At 34.0% G+C, this 19,146-nt stretch overlaps 7 protein-coding genes across 7 annotated transcripts; 3 read left to right on the top strand and 4 right to left on the bottom strand.

Moving 5' to 3' along the window:
* Positions 1-11: 11 nt before the first annotated feature.
* Positions 12-2,197, bottom strand: MONOS_2193 (putative nucleolar protein Nop56). Its single transcript, XM_067872099.1, has 5 exons — positions 2,172-2,197; positions 1,907-2,099; positions 1,051-1,861; positions 643-913; positions 12-487 (listed from the first exon to the last, which is right to left on the bottom strand). Exons 1-5 carry the CDS (start codon positions 2,175-2,177, stop codon positions 182-184), a joined length of 1,587 nt encoding a protein of 528 aa, XP_067730354.1. The 5' UTR covers positions 2,178-2,197; the 3' UTR covers positions 12-181.
* Positions 2,198-2,342: 145 nt separating this feature from the next.
* On the top strand, positions 2,343-3,404 carry MONOS_2192 (Translation initiation factor 6). The gene is made up of 4 exons (XM_067872098.1): positions 2,343-2,381; positions 2,432-2,611; positions 2,671-2,846; positions 2,899-3,404. The coding sequence occupies exons 1-4, from the start codon at positions 2,372-2,374 to the stop codon at positions 3,262-3,264; spliced, it is 732 nt and encodes a 243-aa protein (XP_067730353.1). The 5' UTR covers positions 2,343-2,371; the 3' UTR covers positions 3,265-3,404.
* Positions 3,405-7,605: 4,201 nt separating this feature from the next.
* On the bottom strand, positions 7,606-8,980 carry MONOS_2191 (putative proteinase inhibitor I4 serpin; the record flags this gene model as incomplete). Its single annotated transcript, XM_067872097.1, has 3 exons — positions 7,606-8,350; positions 8,432-8,604; positions 8,696-8,980. 3 exons carry the CDS (start codon positions 8,978-8,980, stop codon positions 7,606-7,608), a joined length of 1,203 nt encoding a protein of 400 aa, XP_067730352.1.
* Positions 8,981-10,932: 1,952 nt separating this feature from the next.
* MONOS_2190 (uncharacterized protein) lies at positions 10,933-14,943 on the bottom strand. The gene is made up of 4 exons (XM_067872096.1): positions 14,722-14,943; positions 14,581-14,634; positions 11,577-14,513; positions 10,933-11,375 (listed from the first exon to the last, which is right to left on the bottom strand). The coding sequence occupies exons 1-4, from the start codon at positions 14,921-14,923 to the stop codon at positions 11,254-11,256; spliced, it is 3,315 nt and encodes a 1,104-aa protein (XP_067730351.1). The 5' UTR covers positions 14,924-14,943; the 3' UTR covers positions 10,933-11,253.
* Positions 14,944-15,031: 88 nt separating this feature from the next.
* Positions 15,032-15,418, top strand: MONOS_2189 (putative inositol-hexakisphosphate 5-kinase; the record flags this gene model as incomplete). Its single annotated transcript, XM_067872094.1, has 1 exon — positions 15,032-15,418. The coding sequence occupies one exon, from the start codon at positions 15,032-15,034 to the stop codon at positions 15,416-15,418; it is 387 nt and encodes a 128-aa protein (XP_067730350.1).
* Positions 15,419-16,180: 762 nt separating this feature from the next.
* Positions 16,181-17,679, top strand: MONOS_2188 (putative ser/thr phosphatase family protein). Its single transcript, XM_067872093.1, has 4 exons — positions 16,181-16,336; positions 16,396-16,469; positions 16,543-16,615; positions 16,668-17,679. Exons 1-4 carry the CDS (start codon positions 16,241-16,243, stop codon positions 17,205-17,207), a joined length of 783 nt encoding a protein of 260 aa, XP_067730349.1. The 5' UTR covers positions 16,181-16,240; the 3' UTR covers positions 17,208-17,679.
* Positions 17,441-18,927, bottom strand: MONOS_2187 (Fructose bisphosphate aldolase (FBA)). The gene is made up of 2 exons (XM_067872092.1): positions 18,852-18,927; positions 17,441-18,770 (listed from the first exon to the last, which is right to left on the bottom strand). The coding sequence occupies exons 1-2, from the start codon at positions 18,904-18,906 to the stop codon at positions 17,854-17,856; spliced, it is 972 nt and encodes a 323-aa protein (XP_067730348.1). The 5' UTR covers positions 18,907-18,927; the 3' UTR covers positions 17,441-17,853.
* Positions 18,928-19,146: the final 219 nt, after the last annotated feature.

Raw genomic sequence — 19,146 nt, 5'->3', positions numbered from 1 at the left:
TATTTATTTTTTTTTTTTTTTCCTGGGTGTTTTACAAGTATACTCGCTTCATTTAGTTGCAAATATTATTATAAAGACTGCATTTTGTGAATTGAATAAGAGAGAGAAAATACGATGGCATAAAGAAAAAGAAGAAAATGTGGAAATGGAGTGCTCAAAAGATGAGCATAAAATATTCTATTTAGTCACTTTTCTCGTCTGAGCTTTCGCTTTTTTTGGATCTCTTTTTCTCTTTTTTCTCTTTCTTGTCTTTCTTGTCTTTGTGCTTTTCTTTCTTTTCCTTCTTATCCTTCTCCTTCTTTTCTTTCTTTTCTTTTTTGTCCTTCTTCTTTTTGTCTTTCTTTTCTTTCTTTTCTTCCTCTTCTTCGCTTTCCTGAACGTCTTCCTTCTTTCTCTTTTTCTTTTCAACTTTGATGTCGTCCTCGTCTTCTTCTTCTTCCTTCTTTTCGCTCTCTAAACTTGCCATACGTGCGATGTACTCCTTTGCCTGTATGAAATGTAATGAAAGCCGAAAAGAACGTTATAAATTTTTTGAATTATATTATTGTGAAATTTCAATAATAATAATTTTTAAATAAAAAACGAATAATTTCAAAAATAATGCAATGAATGATTCAATAGTAAGGCTAAGAAATATCAAACTTTTTCTGCAGCAGTCCTCATAACATCGCTGTTCTTCAATGTCTTTCCTCCGTTCTTCAAGAATTCAAGGCGATCTTCAATTTGCTCTTTCATAGCTTCTCCATAGACGGAAGTGGGTGTGTCAGCAAATGAGTCAATACGACTGGCCAATGCGCATTTGTTGGCAAGCACGCGAGAAATGCGGCCACGGTTCTTGGCCATCGCCTTCTGCACAAATGAAGAATTAAACAACAGCCCGTACTTTGGTGTGTTTGAACGTGATTTCAGTGCTCTGAGCGTCGAAACATGAATATCAGAAATGTAAATAATTGGGGAAAAGTAAAAAAAATATTTTTTATATGACATTTGAATCGTAATTCAAAAGAAATATAATTAGAAATTCGCAATCATTAACATATATTTTCACACCTGAAAAGTGCTTTTTCTGCACCTAAAATTTGGATAGTTGAAGCTGCATCCTTTGACAAAGCAGTTAATGATCCTGCATGGCTGACCAGACGTGCAGCCACTAAAACTCCAAGAAGAGCAGTAAGATTGGGTGCAACACTTGTCATTTTGGATGTAAGATATCCTCGAAGAGTCTCACGATACTCAGAAAGCTTAACGACACGTGTGGCAAACACAAGAATATTCTCAAGATCAATGTCTGACAGATCAAAACCCATCGAGGTCTTTGCAGCTTCAATGACTTCCATAGCGACTCCGCTATCACCTGTAATTTCTTCCAATTCAGCCTGCATTCCATCATTAATTTCAGATTTATTTTTAAACAGAAGGATCATCTTGCAATACTGAATGTTGTCAATTACAATTTTTGTCAACTCTGGGAAATGTCCTCCGTACCATTCTTTAACCCTCATAGCCACCATGTTAATGTCCTTTTCCAATTGATCAAACAAGAATACAGCTTGTTTAACCATGTTATCAGTTCTATTAACATCGAATTTCACCTCCGATCTTGAGTACGCATGGGCCAAAGAAAGCTGACTTCTATCAATATCCTCAGGATCCAAATCAAGGAATTTATGGAGGTGAAGTCTTATTCCTCTAAAGAGATCCTCGGTTCTAGAATCTGTAATGCAGGTAATGTTGAATGTTTCGCTTATTGCAGCACCAATCTTTGGTTCTTGAACAGCCAATTGAACAGAAGATGATTTCTTTTCTGAAACAGATGGTAAATTTGTTCTTAAAAATTCCAGAAGATCAGGTCCGAGTACCCCTAAAAAGAACTTTGAATATTTTTTTTAATGATCGACAATCAAACCAAGCGAAATGTTTTTAATTCCAGCCAGTGCGTGTTCTGGATGATCAAAAGGAAGAAATGCAGATAATTTCATGTGTGTAGCAAAGCGTGCCATCTCTGTATAGTCTTTTGGGTCTGATATAACGCCACCAGGGGCTAAGCATTCAAACAATGCATATCCTGGTGCACTTTCAAAAAGCAAATAAAGTTGAGACTATTATAAAGCATATAAGTTTTGTTAAAATCAATATTTACTGTCAAAATAACAGTAATAAAGAGAACAAACTGGCATCAGATGATTGTATATAATGTGGGTTAGATCAAAAAATCTTCACACAAAATTTTCTGTTTTTGAATTTATAAAGAAATGGTTTGATTCTGTTTGAAAGTGTTTTTATCAGCAAACAAATAAATTATTATTGATAGAAATTTTTAATATTATCAATGGGCTACGATCACAGAAATTATTTTTTTGTTCATTAAAAAATGGCAATTCGTTTGTCGATAATCTTTTATTGTTCGTTGATATATTTATTTCTTTTCCAGGTGTGCAATATGAAAATAGCAGTGAAGTGGGTGTTTTTGCGGTGTTGACAAGTGCCTACTGTATTACTCCTTTAGGAAACCCTCAATTTTATTCTTATTTTGAAGAAGAATTGTCAGATCATATTCCAGTTGTACAAGCAACTTTTGCTGGAACGAAAATTGCTGGTACTCTTTGTGTTGGTTTGGTTCATTTGTTTTTTCGAAAAGTTATTTTTTTCAACGTATATTTTTAATATAAGGAAATACAAAGGGGTTGCTTGTACCTCATACAACAACAGATCAAGAACTGACTCACATTAGAGCATCACTTCCTGATAGTGTCGTTATTCAAAGATTAGAGGAAAAATTGTCAGCTCTTGGAAATGTTATAACATGTAATGATCATGTTGCATTACTTCATCCAGAAGCAGATTCGGTTTGTTAATGTTATAGTTTTGTGTTATTAATGACAAAATTTTTGAAAATAGAACACTGAAGAAATTGTGAAGGATGTTCTTGGAGTAGAAGTATTCAGGCAAACAATTGCAGGAAGTCCACTTGTCGGAAGTTGCTGCAGATTCACTAATCAAGGAGGACTTATACATCCAATGGCACCAATAAAAGAACTTGAGGAATTATCCAATCTTTTGGAAATGCCTCTTGTTGCAGGAACTGTTAATCGAGGATCTGATGTTATTGGTGCAGGTCTGGTAGCTAATGATTGGTGCGCATTCTGTGGATTGGATACAACGTCAACTGAACTTTCTGTTATTGAAAGAATATTCAAGCTCAACGAAGCGACTGCATCGACCATTTCTTCAGATTTAAAGAGAGCTTTAATCGACAAAATGTGAGCATTCTTCGAATGAATATTAAATTTAATAAAAAGTCAGAATTAATTTTTTTAATTTTTTCATTTCACAAAGTACACTTCACATGAAATCAATTGGTTTTTAACGAAATGCATTGAAAAATAAAATTACATGGTCTTCAATGAGTATTTAAAGTTTTGAAACTTTGAATGTATTTTTTTTTTTTTTTAAATGGGCTTTAATAAAAAAATCTTGTTTCCTCCAAATAAACAAAGCTGAACAAAGCAAAATTCAAATCAGAATAAATAAATTGTGGAATAAATCCATGAAACATTTGATGCATCATAATTTTTAACTATTATTCACTCTATTTTTTGTTGGAACAAAAATGTTGAAGGTTTTTTATCCATATAAATGCGAAATCTATTAGCCAAAAAAAAAAAAAAAAAAAAAAAAAAAAAAAAAAAGTAAAAAAAAAAAAAAAAAAAAAACTTCTTTGGATCAAGGCACAGGAAAAAGAAAAACATAAAAACATAATATCCTCGTTTTTTTTTTTTTCTTTTTTTTTTTTTTTTTGGAAAATTTGCACAATATCTTGTTATATTCTTCGAAAAACTGTTTTCTTCTTTAACTATGATAAATGTGTTTCCTCAAAGATTTCCGTTTTTTCTTCCTCTTCAGCACTTGTAGCTTTTGTTTGAATGAAAATCTCTTCTTCCCACATTTCAAAGGAAGCTTCATTTGTGAAAAGTTTGCTGAAAAAATCAAATTGTTTTGAGTGAGATGGAAAAGGATTAGAAGAATGTTTTGGTCATTTTCGTATAATTTGTCTGGATGATTTCCTAAAATATCTGCTAGCTTCGAAGGCATTCTTCACAACTTATGGGGCAAATACAGAGTGAATGGCTTGGTGAAAGACATCTGCTAAAGCCTTTCATTATGAAGAAGTTGAGGTGTGAATGAATTCGAAAGATGAATTCAAAACATATTTCAGAACAGAAAATTCGACTTTTTCAAAAGATTGTGAATGACTTTTGTTCAAGGAACAAAAGAAATCCCACTTGAATCAGATTCCGTTTGTTTTCCCAGAATTTCTGAGTTTGCACAAAAGCTGTGTAAGAGAATAAATTTTAAAATTCTCTCTTCCAATAAATGCTTTTATTTCTTTCTATCCAATGTTTCTGGAAGAAAAGCAACAAGCGTTTTGTCAAATGAAATAAAGTTTATCCAACTGTTAGCATTGCTCTACACATCAAGAGAAGGAGAAATGAATGTAGTTAACTCTTCCTGAATATTGGAACTCGGCCATAGAACAATTGCAGGCAGAGAAAAACCATCTGAGGTTACAACAGCCACAAGTGTGGCATTTCGCACTCTCGAAGGAACAAGGAAATGGGCCGAAGGAGACTCTAAAGATGTTGCTGATTGAAAGAAGATGTCATCTGATTATCTCAATGATGATTTGTCCACATTAAAGATCTTCTCCCTTCGGAATTTGTGTTTTGAATGCGAATCATTAATCATTTCATACCAAGTTTTCTAAACGTCCTGACAAGATGCTGAAAGACATTTTGAATCAAAATATTTTGGCTTTTGAAATTTTTATTAGGTTTGATTTTGCACGAAGGAATTTGAGATGGAATTTGAAATTTCTTTTCTCGGTTAAGCTTTTCTGTTATCTCAGATTCTTCATCTTCAATATCATTTTTTTATAAAATAGTGTCAAATAAATTGGAAAAATATTATGATGAACTCAAATTCATTTGTTTTTTCACCTTAAAGTTTGTTTCACACTTTGCTTGAAGTTTTGTCACGTCAGAAACTATTTCATTATTTGTTGCATAATAATTATGGACTTCCCACTTTTGTGGTAAAAATGTTAATGTGGACATCTTTCACTACATGGATGAGTGTTTTTATTCAATTTTATTTTTATTATTTTTAATGATCTGATGTTTACAGAAAAGAAACAAACGACATATTTGATTTGGCTCTTCGAAAAGCTGGTTCAATTAAAGACAGAATTGATAAGAAAAATATGAACACTGAAATTATGGAGTTATCAGATCCTGAGCCTGAAGGACAGCTGTTTGATTTCTTTCGCAAACAAAAATCAAATGATAGATATAAATTGACCGAAAAACAAATATTCAGCATCATTTGCGAACTTGAAAACGAAACTAGCCACACTCCGAGAAAAGGACCAAAAGAATCTTTATCGCTTACAGACAAAATGATTTATGAACTCGAATGGCTTTTCACTGGAACTACACAAACGAGAATTGGGATTTGGTTAAACAGAAGTTACCACATAATTTCTGATGAAATAATTCAAATACGTCCACTCCAGTTAAAAGAATTGAGAAAAATGAACATGGAGAAAAGAAGACCTAAATATACTGATACAGACGACTCTTTTGGAACAATCGCACTACTAGTTGATTCAACGTCAATAAATACGGACAAGCCGGCAAGCAGCTTTGAAAATCAGAAGTTGCTCTGGGAAGGGAATCATAAAGTTTATGGATTGAAAATCCAGGTTGCAGTTGCTGCTTGTTATCCTTTTGAAGCATAGTTTGCTTCAGAAGTTGCAGAGGGTCACATACGTGATTTCTCATTGTTAAAACGAGACTTACAGCTGTGAAAAGAATATTCACAAATATCAGAATACGAAAGAGATAAATATGGATTGGACGCTGGAATTAAACATTGGAAAGTCATGACAGACAGAGGATATCAAGGTGCTGTTGAAGGAATAGAAGTCATAGCACTAATCAAAAATGCTTCAACGATAGAAGAAATAACATATGGGTGATTATTTTTGAAATCATATTTTTTCATGCAAAATATTTGGTTCGAAAAATTTACTCAAATATTAAGAACAGAACACTAAAAAGTGAAAATACGATTTAAAAATATCTTCATCAAAATTTCATCTTAAACATTTGTATTTTGAAATGGTTTTGATGGAATTTATCATTTAAACATAAAATCTCAATTCAATGACAAACAACCTTTGAAAAAACAACACTCCGAAAAAAGTTATGATTTCAAAAATAATCACCCATATTATGAAAGATTAGCAAAGATACAGATTCCTGTTGAATGGTTTTTCGGAAGAATGAAGCGGCAGTGGAAGCGATGTGTGAACAGGTACAGAAACGGCTTGGATGATGCAATGTTTGATATCGAAATTGCAGTTTGGCTTACAAATCTAAATATTCAGGAATATGATTAGTGTTAAAATGATGGTTTATTTGAGAAGCAATCCATCACTTTTAATCAATTAGGGATTGAAAAGCAAAAAGAAAAAAAAGTCAGAATCGAATGCTTTTTTCAAAGAAAAAATTAATTAAATACGAAGTGCCTCGTTAACAGAGAATATGCGCAACGAACGTTCGAAATAACCAAAAATTTTAACTCTCGAAATCATTACCAATGAAAAAAGCAATGAAGAAAACAAAATTTTCTTTCACCATTTTTATTTTTTGTTTGCTCGGGTTTTCCTTATTATTTCAACTTTTACAGGTTTTTTTTCAGCCTTGATTTGACTCAATTTTTTTTAAATTACAAATATCGATAAATAATTATTATTTTCTTCTTATTTCTTATTTCAACAACTAACGATGTAATTTTTTTATGAATTATTTTTGATTCATAAATAATTAATTGGTCCCATAGTTAAAAATTTTATTCCGTTCATTGAGAAAAACATTTTCTTTTGAGAAAGAAAAAATTGATTCCGAAATAATGTTTGAATGAATCAAAAAGATTATGTTATTACGAAAAGACAGTTTCAAACCGAGAAAGGTCGTTTCATATTGACATGCAAAAAACGATTCCGATGAAGAATAATTCATTTCCAAAATTTCATTGGCTTCTCGAAAAGTGAGCTTCTTTCCGTTAAACATCTATTGAAAAATTAACAAAAAATAAAAATTTTCATAAAAATTGAAATCAAAAACAAAAAATTTCAAAAAATATATCTTTTTATTTTTGTTATTATTTTATTTTGTTTAATTTATTAATTTAGAAATTTATTTATTTTTTAATGTTTCACACTTTGAGTGATTATCAACATCATATGATAGTGATTCTTTGAATGAAAATAACTCCAAAATTTGCAGTCAATAAAATACAACTGTCTTGTTGTTCAGAAAATTTCAACATCACAGAGAAAATATATTTCACTTTTTATCAAATAAATTCTATTTATCAAATGAATTAAAAAGCATATCTATTTCCCCATATTTGTCTTTTCTATTCATAAAAAAAAAAAATAAAAAGACAAACATTTCAAAAAAACTCAAAAACCTTTTTAAAAAAAAGGTCAATATTTTAAAATTAAGAAAAACAAATACTGAAACAATGAAACATATAAAACTATACAGATTTTACAATTCCAGAAAAAATAATTGTTGAGCTTCTATCATAAAGCGCAACGACAAATGGACGATTTACCAAAAAAAGAATTGGATGCTTGATCTCATGAGAAAGAGCAAATCCTCTCCCCATCGCAACAGCAGTTACTGCTGCAGCCTCCACCCCTTTTTCATTCACCTTCAAAATGGTTTTATGAACAACATCACTGATTAAAAGCGGATCGGAGCTAATCTTAGCAAATTTCGCATCACCTCCAAAACAAACTCCCATTCCCATCCGAATCAATGATTGTTTCAGCGAAAGCGAAAACTCGACCTGAAAGTGAGGAAGATAAAGCTCTACTAATTGCGAGGACAAATGGTGGGTAATCTCTTTAAACTCACTTGCACGAAGATATTTCATGGCACAAACATTCAGCGCTTCCTGCCCTTCTTCCGTTGGAAGCATTAATAGCATTCTAACATTGTTGTTTACAAATCCTAATGATACAAACGCTGTATCTGTTGTTGCGTAATAGCGCAGATTCTCTGTCATTTTCATCATTTTACAATCACTTTTCTCACCACTCAGCAATTGGAATTCGGAATTGCGTGTTAATTTCGCTTTAAATGGGATAGCAAAATCATCCTTGAAATAAACTGTATTCAAAAGTACCATCTTCATGCTAGAATCCAATCTTTCAAATATTTTGGTTATGAGTCCCTTTGTTTTGGTCTTTACCCAATCATTAATTCTATCAATTGAACTGTGCAAAATGCGAAATAAATAACAAATATTATTTGTAATAACACCACATGCTTCAAATTAATAATTGCTTAAAACACACGATTTCGAAGAAAACGAAACGACTTCAGCAGTTCCTCCAAAACATTCTCTACACATTGTTAAATATTCCTTGTTCACCGATAATGAACCATCTATCCAAAGTGAATTGGCCATAATATAAGGCATTTTGTGAACCTTTTCAAAACCATGAATGCCTTTTGCTATCTCCTCAAACTGTAATCACACACAAGCAAATCCACGACACATCAAAACAAACAGTAGTTACGCAGAAACAAATACCAAACAAAAAAGTACATCAACACACAGACTCTTTTTCAGGCATTCCTTTCAGCTGAAGCACTTCTTGCATGACCTCCAATGTTGAATCAACGGAGCCTGCACAAGTCATCATTAAGGCTGTATGTACCGACAATGGAGATATGAAGATGTTTCCTGGTGTTTCGGATATAACCTGCTCAAGTAAAAAGGCTCCGAAATTGTCAACATATTCTGCTTGTAACGCCTTTGCTGCTCTATATTCTTCTTCTCCTACACTCACCTCCACTTTGTGTAATGCAACCGGTTTTTTTGTTGAAGGCCTTAAGCTCATGAAACGCTTTGTGATCTAACCTATTCAACCGAAATTTTTTAGTAAATATTGGGTTAGATATTTGATATTTTATTAAAAAATGAAAAACACTGATGCATTGTTTTTGCGACTTCAAATTTTATCAAATGCTCCATCCAAAATACAGAAATACATTTGTAAACCAATATTTGTATAAGATTCATTTCGAAAGAAAAGTGAATGGAATCAGCGAATCTTTCAGCGAACATACAAAAATATTGCATCATTCGTTAAATAAATAAACTGCTTATTTTCAATTTTTAAATATGGGGAAAATTTTTTCCAATTATGAAAAAAACTGAGATTTGTTACAAACTTTTTCTTCAATCATTTCATTATCAATCAACCGTAACAATGCAAATAATTCCAGAAAAATTCAAAAACTGAGAAAAATATTTGTTTGAGAAGAATGGAACAAAGTTCATAAAGAAAATTATTTTGTCCCATGTTGAGATTGTCAAAAAATTTTGTTATGGAAATCAATTTCATTAGTGAATCGAGTGCCAAGCACGTTTTATCCATAGAGATTGATTAAAAATGTTGTTTAACTTCGTGACAAGAAACTGAAGGGGAAATCTATCATGCAATTTGAGATAAAACGATGTTTTTTCCTTATATGTCTGAAGAAAAAGATAATATTTGCATTGATATGAAAGAGGAAGATGAAGATATTCATATACATGGAAGAATTTGAAGAAGAACTCAAAGAATTCAAAGAAGAAGAAGAAGAAGAAGAAGGAAGAGAAGAAGAAGAAGAAAAAAAAAATAACATCTTGACATTTATTAAAATGATGAAAGCAATGATGAAATGATAACAATAGACGTAGAACATGGAATAAAAGAGAGGACAAATGAAGTGACTTCGTGAAATCGAAGAGAAAATATGATTGTAAGCTTGGATAGCCAACGATAATAAAGATTACTTCAAAAATAAGCAAGGAAGCCTCATGAAAATAGAAGCTAAAAATTTGTTAAAAAAGCAGCTGCATTTTAAAAAACGAAGCAAAAACTGTCAACTGTCTTTTCTTTTCTTTTCTTTTCTCATTTCTTCTTTTTTCCTTTTTTCATTTTTCTTTTTAACTCCTTTTCTTCATAATCTTGATTATTCCAATAATTAGCAACAAAGAAACCTCTTTCATTTATTTTTCATCATCCAATACAAATAACAACAATGCATTTCCATCTTTGTATATAATTCATTTTCATTATTCGAGCTTTTTTCCTTGCGTCTTATTTGCGTTTTGTTGTTATACATCGCTGCTTTCATTTTCAATCTCTGATTTCAACAAGTGACATACGATGTCTAAAAACCCTCTATTTTTCACAAAATACAACTTTTAGTTGGTTTTTACTGAAAAAACCTTCCCCTTTATCCCTCTAATTCGTTTTTATCACATTCGTAATCTTCTAATAATCCCTGCTTTTCCAAAAAAATACATTGTTTTTCTCTCTTTTCCTTTTCTCCTTTCAAATTCTTCATTTAAAGTTCCTGTTCAACGAAACCACTTTCGCTCAGATTATTTTGATATTCTTTCTTATCAATTCGTTCATTGCCTCTGAATGATATGGCTCAAATCAACTGTTACCAGACCATTAACAATCCTTCGGTTCCTAAAAATTGCTCATCTTTACTGTTGGAAAATATGAAAGTCTTTTTATTCGAATTGTCTGTGATGAAAGAAATTTCAATTCTTGTTCATATAATTGTCAATTACGATTTGTCAATTTGTTCGTGATTCAGTTTGGAGTATTTTAATCATATCGCACTCAGTTGCTGAATGACATCATGTTATCTCTCTTTTAGCTGAGATTCTGTTCGTTTCTCCACAAATAGGAACATAAATATAAATTTTAAAAACAAACAGTGATATTTTTCATTCAAAAAAATATCTTTTCGTTCTGTTTGTCTCCTTTTCCTTTTGATAATTAAATACTTTCTCATTGGAAATCGCTTATTATTAAAATACATTCAAAATGATAAGTTAATTAGCAAGCTTAATTTCAAACTAACTCCAAATTTCAGTTCGCTTTATAGTTACAAGATTCATCAATCTCATTTGAAAGCAAAACACCAAAACTTTAAATGAACAAACAAACATCATACAACATTAAAACAAAGTGAATGAAGGATTGAACAAAGAGAATGTTAACAGAGATGAACGAAAAGTCATTTAAAATAAAAACAGTTAAACGAAAAAATTCAAAAAATTTACAGAAATAACAAAAAATTCAAAGTGTTCATTTGGTCAGATAGATCAAAGCTTATCATTGAAGTGGAATTTGGCGTCTTTAAAAGTGGTTAGAATAACTCGTTCGAGCGATGACTTTGGTGTTGAAGCTGGTGTTGGTGAAGAAACAGAAGGAGGATATGAAATGTCTGTTCGAGAAAGGTTATTATTTGGAGAATTATTTCGTTGAAGAAAACCAGAAAGCAAAGTTAGTTGAACAATCAGTTATGATAAACAATGCATTTTCAGTCGATAGTAACATCAATCAAAAATTAATCAAAAAATATAAAATGTAAAAAAAAAATATTTAAATTAAAAAAAGCACCAAGAAACATAAAAATGAGGCAAACCTATTGAAAATGATGTGAAAGTGTTCAGCGGAACGAGAGTGTTGTAGAAGACTAGCGAAGGGGTGTATATTGAGCACATCATCGAGTACGAGCTGACATCTCTTTTGGCATGCAAAACATTCAGCAGGTGAATTGGCTTGTAGGAGAAGAGGATTCCTGAGTGTGTCTCCATCTGCAACACCCAAATGGGGTTGAAAGGGAACTTCAGAGGCGGCGGAAGCAGATGCACCCCGTCAACTTCCCTCACACTCATCATCCCAATCTCTGCTCGCCCTTCTTCCTCATCCAGCGATGCCTCTCCAACAAGCATCAGCCCCATCAGCCCATCTGATGCCCTCTCTTCTCCAGTCACAAGCGCCATCACCTCTTCTCTTCCTCTCTCTTCCTCTTCCTCTCCGCCTCCTCTCCCAGCTCTCCCTCTCATCTGCATCTCTCTCTCCACCTCGTCCACACCATGTGACAGCACTATTGACAGCATCAGCAGACACACTCCCCACGGCCCTTTGTATGAAAACACAGTCGCAGCCAGCACCCGCCTCAGCATGTCTCTGCTCTCCACCTTCGTAGCTTTGACTGTCCCAGCCGACGGAAACCCGGCAGAAGGCGAACAAGGAGCAGTGAGTGATACAACGACAGCACTTTCTTCTCTTCCGCAGCGCCAAAGAATGGAGGCCAAAGATACAACAAGCATGTTGGTCTGCTCTTCTTCAGTGAAGTGTGCTTGTGGTTGATGGCTTGCCATAAACAAGGGAGGAGATCCCGGTTGGTGATGTGGATGGGTGAAAGATGAAAGTGAATCAGAAGAAGAAGAAGAAGAAGAAAGAGAGGATGAAGAAGTTTGATGTGATGATAGTGTCATAGCAGCTGGTGAAGTGGAAGAAGGAGAAGTGGCTTGAGGTGAAGGAATTAACAAATTGTCAGGCACCGAAAACCCGCCAGTCTGCTTCCTCGTCTTGCTCATCCTTTCTTCGATGCCTTCTTCGTCGTGGAATGCGAAGTAGACGAGATGTGCCTGGACAGCTGCCATCACATCCGATGCGCCTTCTGTCTCCTGCACCAGGCAGAACGAGTACGGGCCATCTGGCGAGTCAAATACAAAGCCCTGCATCCACGACGCTGGAAACGCTGAGCGGATTCTTCCAAAGAGTAGCTGCTGGATGCGCTGCAGTGTGTGCGCCGGCAGCAGCATCGACGATGTGGCTGATGTTGCTGTCGGAGATGTGCTGAATCCGAGAGAAGACATCGTCCGTATGCCCAGACGAGATGCAGAGGTTGGCGGCCTTCCAGTTGAACTTTGCCGGTCAATGAAAGACAGATCATGGCTTCTTGTTCGTCCAAGCTCGGGCTGATGGAAGAGCGATGATGCATATCTTTCATCATTGACTCCATAGTCATCATCATCATCCATATCAACCTCTACAAAGTTCCCTTCTTCTCTCTTTCTGTTGTCGTTGTAGAATCCAATTCCGCTGCTGCATCGCTCTCTCTCATTTCCCACTCTTATCCTTTTCATCGAGCTCATTCTCCCACTCGCCTGCATCTGCTGGGCTGTCTCAATATGCTCATTGGGAACTCCCTTAGGAGGCTTGTGAAATATCTTTCGGCCTCCTTCCAAAAGACTCGACTTGCAAACAGCGCTATCGCCTTCGCTGCTTTCGTCACTTGAAAGCGCTCCTTTGCTGCTGCTCTTCATTTGACTGCTTTTGTATTCCTCTTCGCTTGCTCTGCTGTCTGTGTCATCTTCGTCATCTGCTTCATAAACATCTGAACTCTCATCACTTGAGCTTGCTTCAGGCACGTGTTGTTGGTTCTCATCTTCTTCTGTCTCTTTATTTGTTTTTGAATGTGCATTTTTCTTTTTCCTGTCGTTTTTCCTCTTCTTTCCTGTTCTGATACGCTTCCCCATTGCTGTGGGTGTTCTGTCTGTCCAGTGCAGCTGAGTGATAATCAATGCTTTGCTGGAGCCTCTCCCTAACTCGTTTCTAGGCGGAAGCATTTCATCATATGAATCTGAACCGGAATCTGGGTATCTTTCTTTCTCTCTTCCTTCCTCCTCGCTATTTCCCGAACAGTATTTCGCCTCTTTCTCTTTGCCTCCTTCTCTTTCTTCTCGTGTCCCGCTCATGTGCTCTCCTCCACAATATTGCGAGCGTGCTTCCAGACGATTGTCATTGCCTCTGGCTCCTCCCAGTGACGATGCATTGCGGCGTATTTGAGCTATTTCTCTGTCTGCCTCTTCGCTGCTGCTGTCAATATCATCCGGCCTACCGGCAAACGATGGATAAGACGGAATCAGAGGCGGCTGGACAAAGTCTTCTGAACTGTTCAGTGCAATCCGAGCTGACGTCGCTTGCTTCGCTCTAATCCGCCTCACTTCTTCGTCTTCTTCATTGCTTTCTTCATCACTTTCTTCGTTTCTGCTTTCTTTCATTTCTCTAACTTTCCTACATGTGGTTTCTCTTGTTCCTTGCTCATCTTTCGTTTTTTTCCCTTTATTTCCTTTCTTCTCAGTCTTTTTCAGAGGAAGTTTTTGTTCAAAATCATTTCTTCTTGTCATACTTTTATATGATAATGATGATGAAACAGAATCAGTGGAAGGAGCATAAGTGGCTGTAAGTCTTGGAGTTGTCATTATACTGGGTATCGAAGAAATTGGAGGTAATGCTTGTGTAACTCCAATGGATGCTGTATCAGCTTCTTCGTTTGATGATTGGGAGTAGTACACTTGCGTTGGTGTAATTGAAAGCGATTGAGAAAAAGACTGAACTTTTGTTGATGAAAGTCGTTTTGGAGTACGGCGGAGAGCAGGAGATGATTCACTTGTATTGTAGCTATAACCAGACGGAGACGGAGATGATGATCTTAGAGAAGATGTCGAGTTATATTTCTTGTCAACTGAAGATTGTTTAACAGAGAAATTATTTTGTGATTCTGTTCCTGCACAATGATTGAATGACAAGCAAAATAAAGGGTAAAAAACATTAAAATTCAACGGATTGCAAACTTTTAACAAGAAATGTCTCCAATAACACTTCAAGAATTGTCAAAAAAGGATGTGCTAATTAATATTTTAAATCAATGAATAATCATAAAGAAGAATTTTTTAAATTCATATAAAACAAATTGGGGAATTTAAAAAATAAACGTTTGACTTTATTCTGCTTCATTTCTCTTGTAATTGAAAGTTCATCGCACAGTTCTTTTCGAGTCGAAATAGATGATTTTGTCCGAGGCCGTTCTGCTTCAAAATACTTTAATGTCATTTTCATGCTATTTCTACTAAGATATTCTCGAACCAACGAGTCTGCAAGAATTTCAACCAATGTATCCCCCCGTTCTGAATTCATTTATTTCTTTATTATCATGTTATTGGGTTGTTTGATCATCAAATTATTTATTCCAACAACGATTTTGATTTTTGGCGAGCAGCTCTTATATTTTTATATTTTTGATTTATGGCATCAGAATTGACTGAATTATCATCGCAAGTTGGTGGGCATCCCGATTCAATGTTTGTTGGAGATGACAAACGTATTTTGCTTAAGTATATTCCTCCGATATCTCAAGAACTTGGAAATTATGAATTTTTTCAAAGCAATTGCAAGGATTATCTTCCATTCCTTCCTCATTTTTTTGGGACTCAAAAACATGGAGAAAAGCTATATTTAAAAATGGAAAATCTTGTTGCAAATTACACATTTCCTTGTGCATTGGATGTTAAAATGGGAACAAAACCCTTTGCTCCCGATGCCTCTGAAGAAAAAAAGCGGATACAAAGCCAAAAATCATTATCTACAACTGGAGCTACACTTGGCTTGAGAATTGTTGGAATGAAAGTCTGAACTTGATGATTTATATTTATTTATTTAAATTTCCCCCAGAAATATGATCCTATTTTAGGGCAATTTGTTTCATTTCCAAAATCATTTGGCGCAAATTTGAATACAAAAGACAAAATTAAAGATGCTTTCCGAACATTTTTTTCCACCTTTTCAAAGACGCTTGAATCTTCTTCCTCAACGCATTTAAAACAAACTGTTATTCCCCAATATTCAAAGGAAGAAATGCAACAACGAAAAGAATATGAAAAGATTCGAAAAGATGTTATACAGGATGTTATAGCGCAATTATCTTCATTTTCTGGATTTCTTTCAGGAGAATTATCTCATAGATTCAATTTTTATTCAAGCAGCTTATTTATTGCATTTGATGGATTGCCAAATTCACAGAAAGGAGAATTAATTGATGAGCCTTTGCGAATTCCTCAACGACCAATTGTGAAAATGATAGATTTGCAGCACGTCTTCGAAAAAACCGAAGGATCGATTGTTGAGCACGAAGATGATGGATATCTATTTGGAGTTAACAATTTAATCGATATTTTAAAAGAAATTGTTGAAGAATAAACATCATTATTTGAATATTCAAAAAATTAAAAATACGAGAAGATATAAAATATTATTCAGATGATAACGCAACGATTTTTAAAATCATTTCACTCCACATCGAATATCTCTGTAAAGTGGTTAGATTTTGTTAAAATTACAATTCATTTTTCAATTCTGAATATTAAAGAGTTACACATTTTTATGAAATTATGTATCATTCTGATCATTATTTGTTTTTTTGGAGGACCATCCTCCAGCTCTGCCCCATTGTCACATATGACTAAAGTGTTTCTGCTTTCTGATCTTCACATAAATTATGAAGCGAATTGGACATGGCTTTCACGTTTGAGTGAACACGAGAAAGATATCCTCGTTTGATATTTTTTTTACCAAGCTTTACAGAGTTACTTTTTCGTTTTTGTCAACTTTAGATCGTCGCAGGAGATATCTCACAGGATTTTGAACAAATTAAGCGGTGTTTGGTGATGTTATGCGGAATGTTTAAGTGTGCTACAATTTGCGAATTTTTTTAACCTGCATGAAAATATGATTGAATATATATTTAATTTTTTAAATAGACATGTGTTTTATACCCCCGGAAATCATGACGTTTGGGTAAAACCATCGGAAGAGATGGATTCTTTAACGAAGGTGTAACAATCAATCATTATTTTATAACATTGTTATGATTTTTTTTTTAAAGCTCGATAAAATATTGGAAATGTGCAAAGAAATTGGAGTGAAAACAAATCCAGAAGAAATTGATGGACTGTGGATTGTTCCTTTATTTTCATGGTTTGATTCAACACTTGGCGAACATGAAAAGTTAGCGCATAAAGATATCGAAACGATGAAGGGATGGTCCGACTACCTGTTTTGCAAGTGGCCCCAAGGATTTGATCCATCTGAACTTCATGATCGAAATGATGAGTTTGTTAAGTCATTTGACGATATGACCGAATCGACTGTAATCTCATTCTCCCATATGCTCCCTCGTCGTGAACTTCTTCCTCCACGACCCTTTTTAAAATATAAATTTCTTCCCCATGTAATGGGATCCACGCGACTTGAGGAGCAAATTCGTCAACTTGGATCTACAATTCATTGCTTTGGACATTCCCATATAAATCAAGAGCTTCTATTGGATGGAGTGCGCTATGTTCAAAATGCAATGGGATATCCAAAAGAACGAGAGACTTTGGATACATCACCTGTTCTCAAACAAGTGTGGCCTGTTTTTTAAAACTTTTTCCATTATTTGAAAGAAGGCGAAAAACAAAGTTGTTGTGTTTATGATCAGATGCGCAATTGACTTTGTATTTCACTCAATTTCACTTCTTTTTATCATGAATAAATTTTAGTTTTTAAAACGTTTTTAAGGATGATAAATCCATATTTTAGCATTTATATATTTTTATGTTTTTAAATCATGTTTTGAGAGCTTTAATAATTATCACTTCATGATCCACTGTTATATTTTATAATTGTTGTAAACTTTTTTTGACTTTTCTTTAACTTTGAGATTTTATTTTCCTTTTTTTTTTTAGTACATTGTTTTTCCATTATGAAGATTTATGTACTTTCTCGACTTGCATTGTTTCTTAATTTTGGCTGATGTTGATAAGTATTTTCAATATTATTACAGATCTTTCAACTTTAATTCTTTAATTTGAAGATTTTTAAAAAAAAAACTTCCTCCAAACACAAAAAATAGTTCATAAAAAAACCGTTTTGAATCAATATATGTCGATGTTGAAAATTAAAGTTTTAGAGAAGTTATCTCTAAAAAAAACAAGTAAATACTCACATATAGTATCTACATTGAAAATATTATCTTAGTATTTTTTAGTGCCGATTTATGCTATTATTAGCTCTGAAATTGGAAAAATTTATAATCCATAATAAGTTTTCTTTGCTTCTTCAAGAGAAATTGGAACATAATCTCCAGCATGTCCAGCTGTTCCGAAGTCTCTCATTTTTGACATGACAAGCTGCTTTGTTGCTTCTCTTGCAGGTCCAAGATATTCTCTTGGATCAAAGACACCTGGTTGTTCAGTGAATATTTTCCTAATTGTTGCTGTCATTGCCATTCTGGAATCAGTATCAACATTCACTTTGCAAACACCTCGTTCAATTGCATTTTGAATAGCTGGGATTGGTACTCCTTGTGCATCTGGCATTTTCCCTCCATATTTGTTGATGTCAGCAAGAATTTCCTGAGGAACAGAGCTTGAACCGTGCATAACAAGAGGCTTTTCTGTTGCTTTTGAGATTGTTTCAACGAGATCAATGGCCAGAACAGGGGTTGACTTGAACTTGTATGCCCCATGAGAAGTTCCAATTGCAACAGCAAGAGCATCAACACCTGTTGCTGCAACAAACTCAGTTGCTTGTTTTGGATCAGTCAACTTGACAACACCTGACACGTCTTCTTCAATTCCACCGAGTGTTCCCAACTCAGCTTCAACAGATACTCCAAAAGCATGAGCATATTCAACAACTTCCTTTGTAATTCTGACATTTTCCTCATATGGCTTGCTCGAAGCGTCAATCATAACTGAAGTGAACCCGAGTGATATTGCTGTTTTCGCTGTTTCCAATGAATCTCCGTGATCGAGATGGAGAACAACAGGAATTTCTGGATGCAATTCCACTGCAGCAAGAATCATATGTTTCAAATAATTAAGTTCAGTGTATTTCAAAGCACCTCGGCTTGCTTGAATGATAACCGGGCTTTTTGTCTCTGCAGCAGCTGCAATAATACCTTGGATTTGTTCCATGTTGTTAACATTAAAGGCTCCGAGAGCTTTAAAAAAAAATATCAGTAATACACAAAAAAGTTAAAATTATTTTTAAAAATGGCCTGAAATATTCTATAATTTCATACCATAGTGACCTTTTCTGGCTTCCTCAAGTGCTTGTTTAAGTGTGCAAAGTGGCATATTTATCAAATTTCTGATCTTATATTTCCCTTCCAAAGATCGAGCTTTCTGATTTATGGGTAATTTTTTCAGAAAATTTTTATGAAAAGAAACAAAAATCATAATAAAATGATGCTTAAATAGAATTGATAATATATTTTCGTATTATTTATGAAAATCGGAAAAAAAAAAAAAAAAAAAAAAAAAAAAAAAAAAAAAAAAAAAAAGTATATCTTTGAAAAAACAAAATTTAAAAACAAA

The sequence above is a fragment of the Monocercomonoides exilis genome, assembly GCF_001643675.1.
Source record: "Monocercomonoides exilis strain PA203 chromosome Unknown scaffold14-1859848, whole genome shotgun sequence".
NCBI lineage: Eukaryota > Preaxostyla > Oxymonadida > Polymastigidae > Monocercomonoides > Monocercomonoides exilis.
Note: the sequence above shows the minus strand (reverse complement) of the source record. Positions and strands in the feature narration are given on the sequence as shown.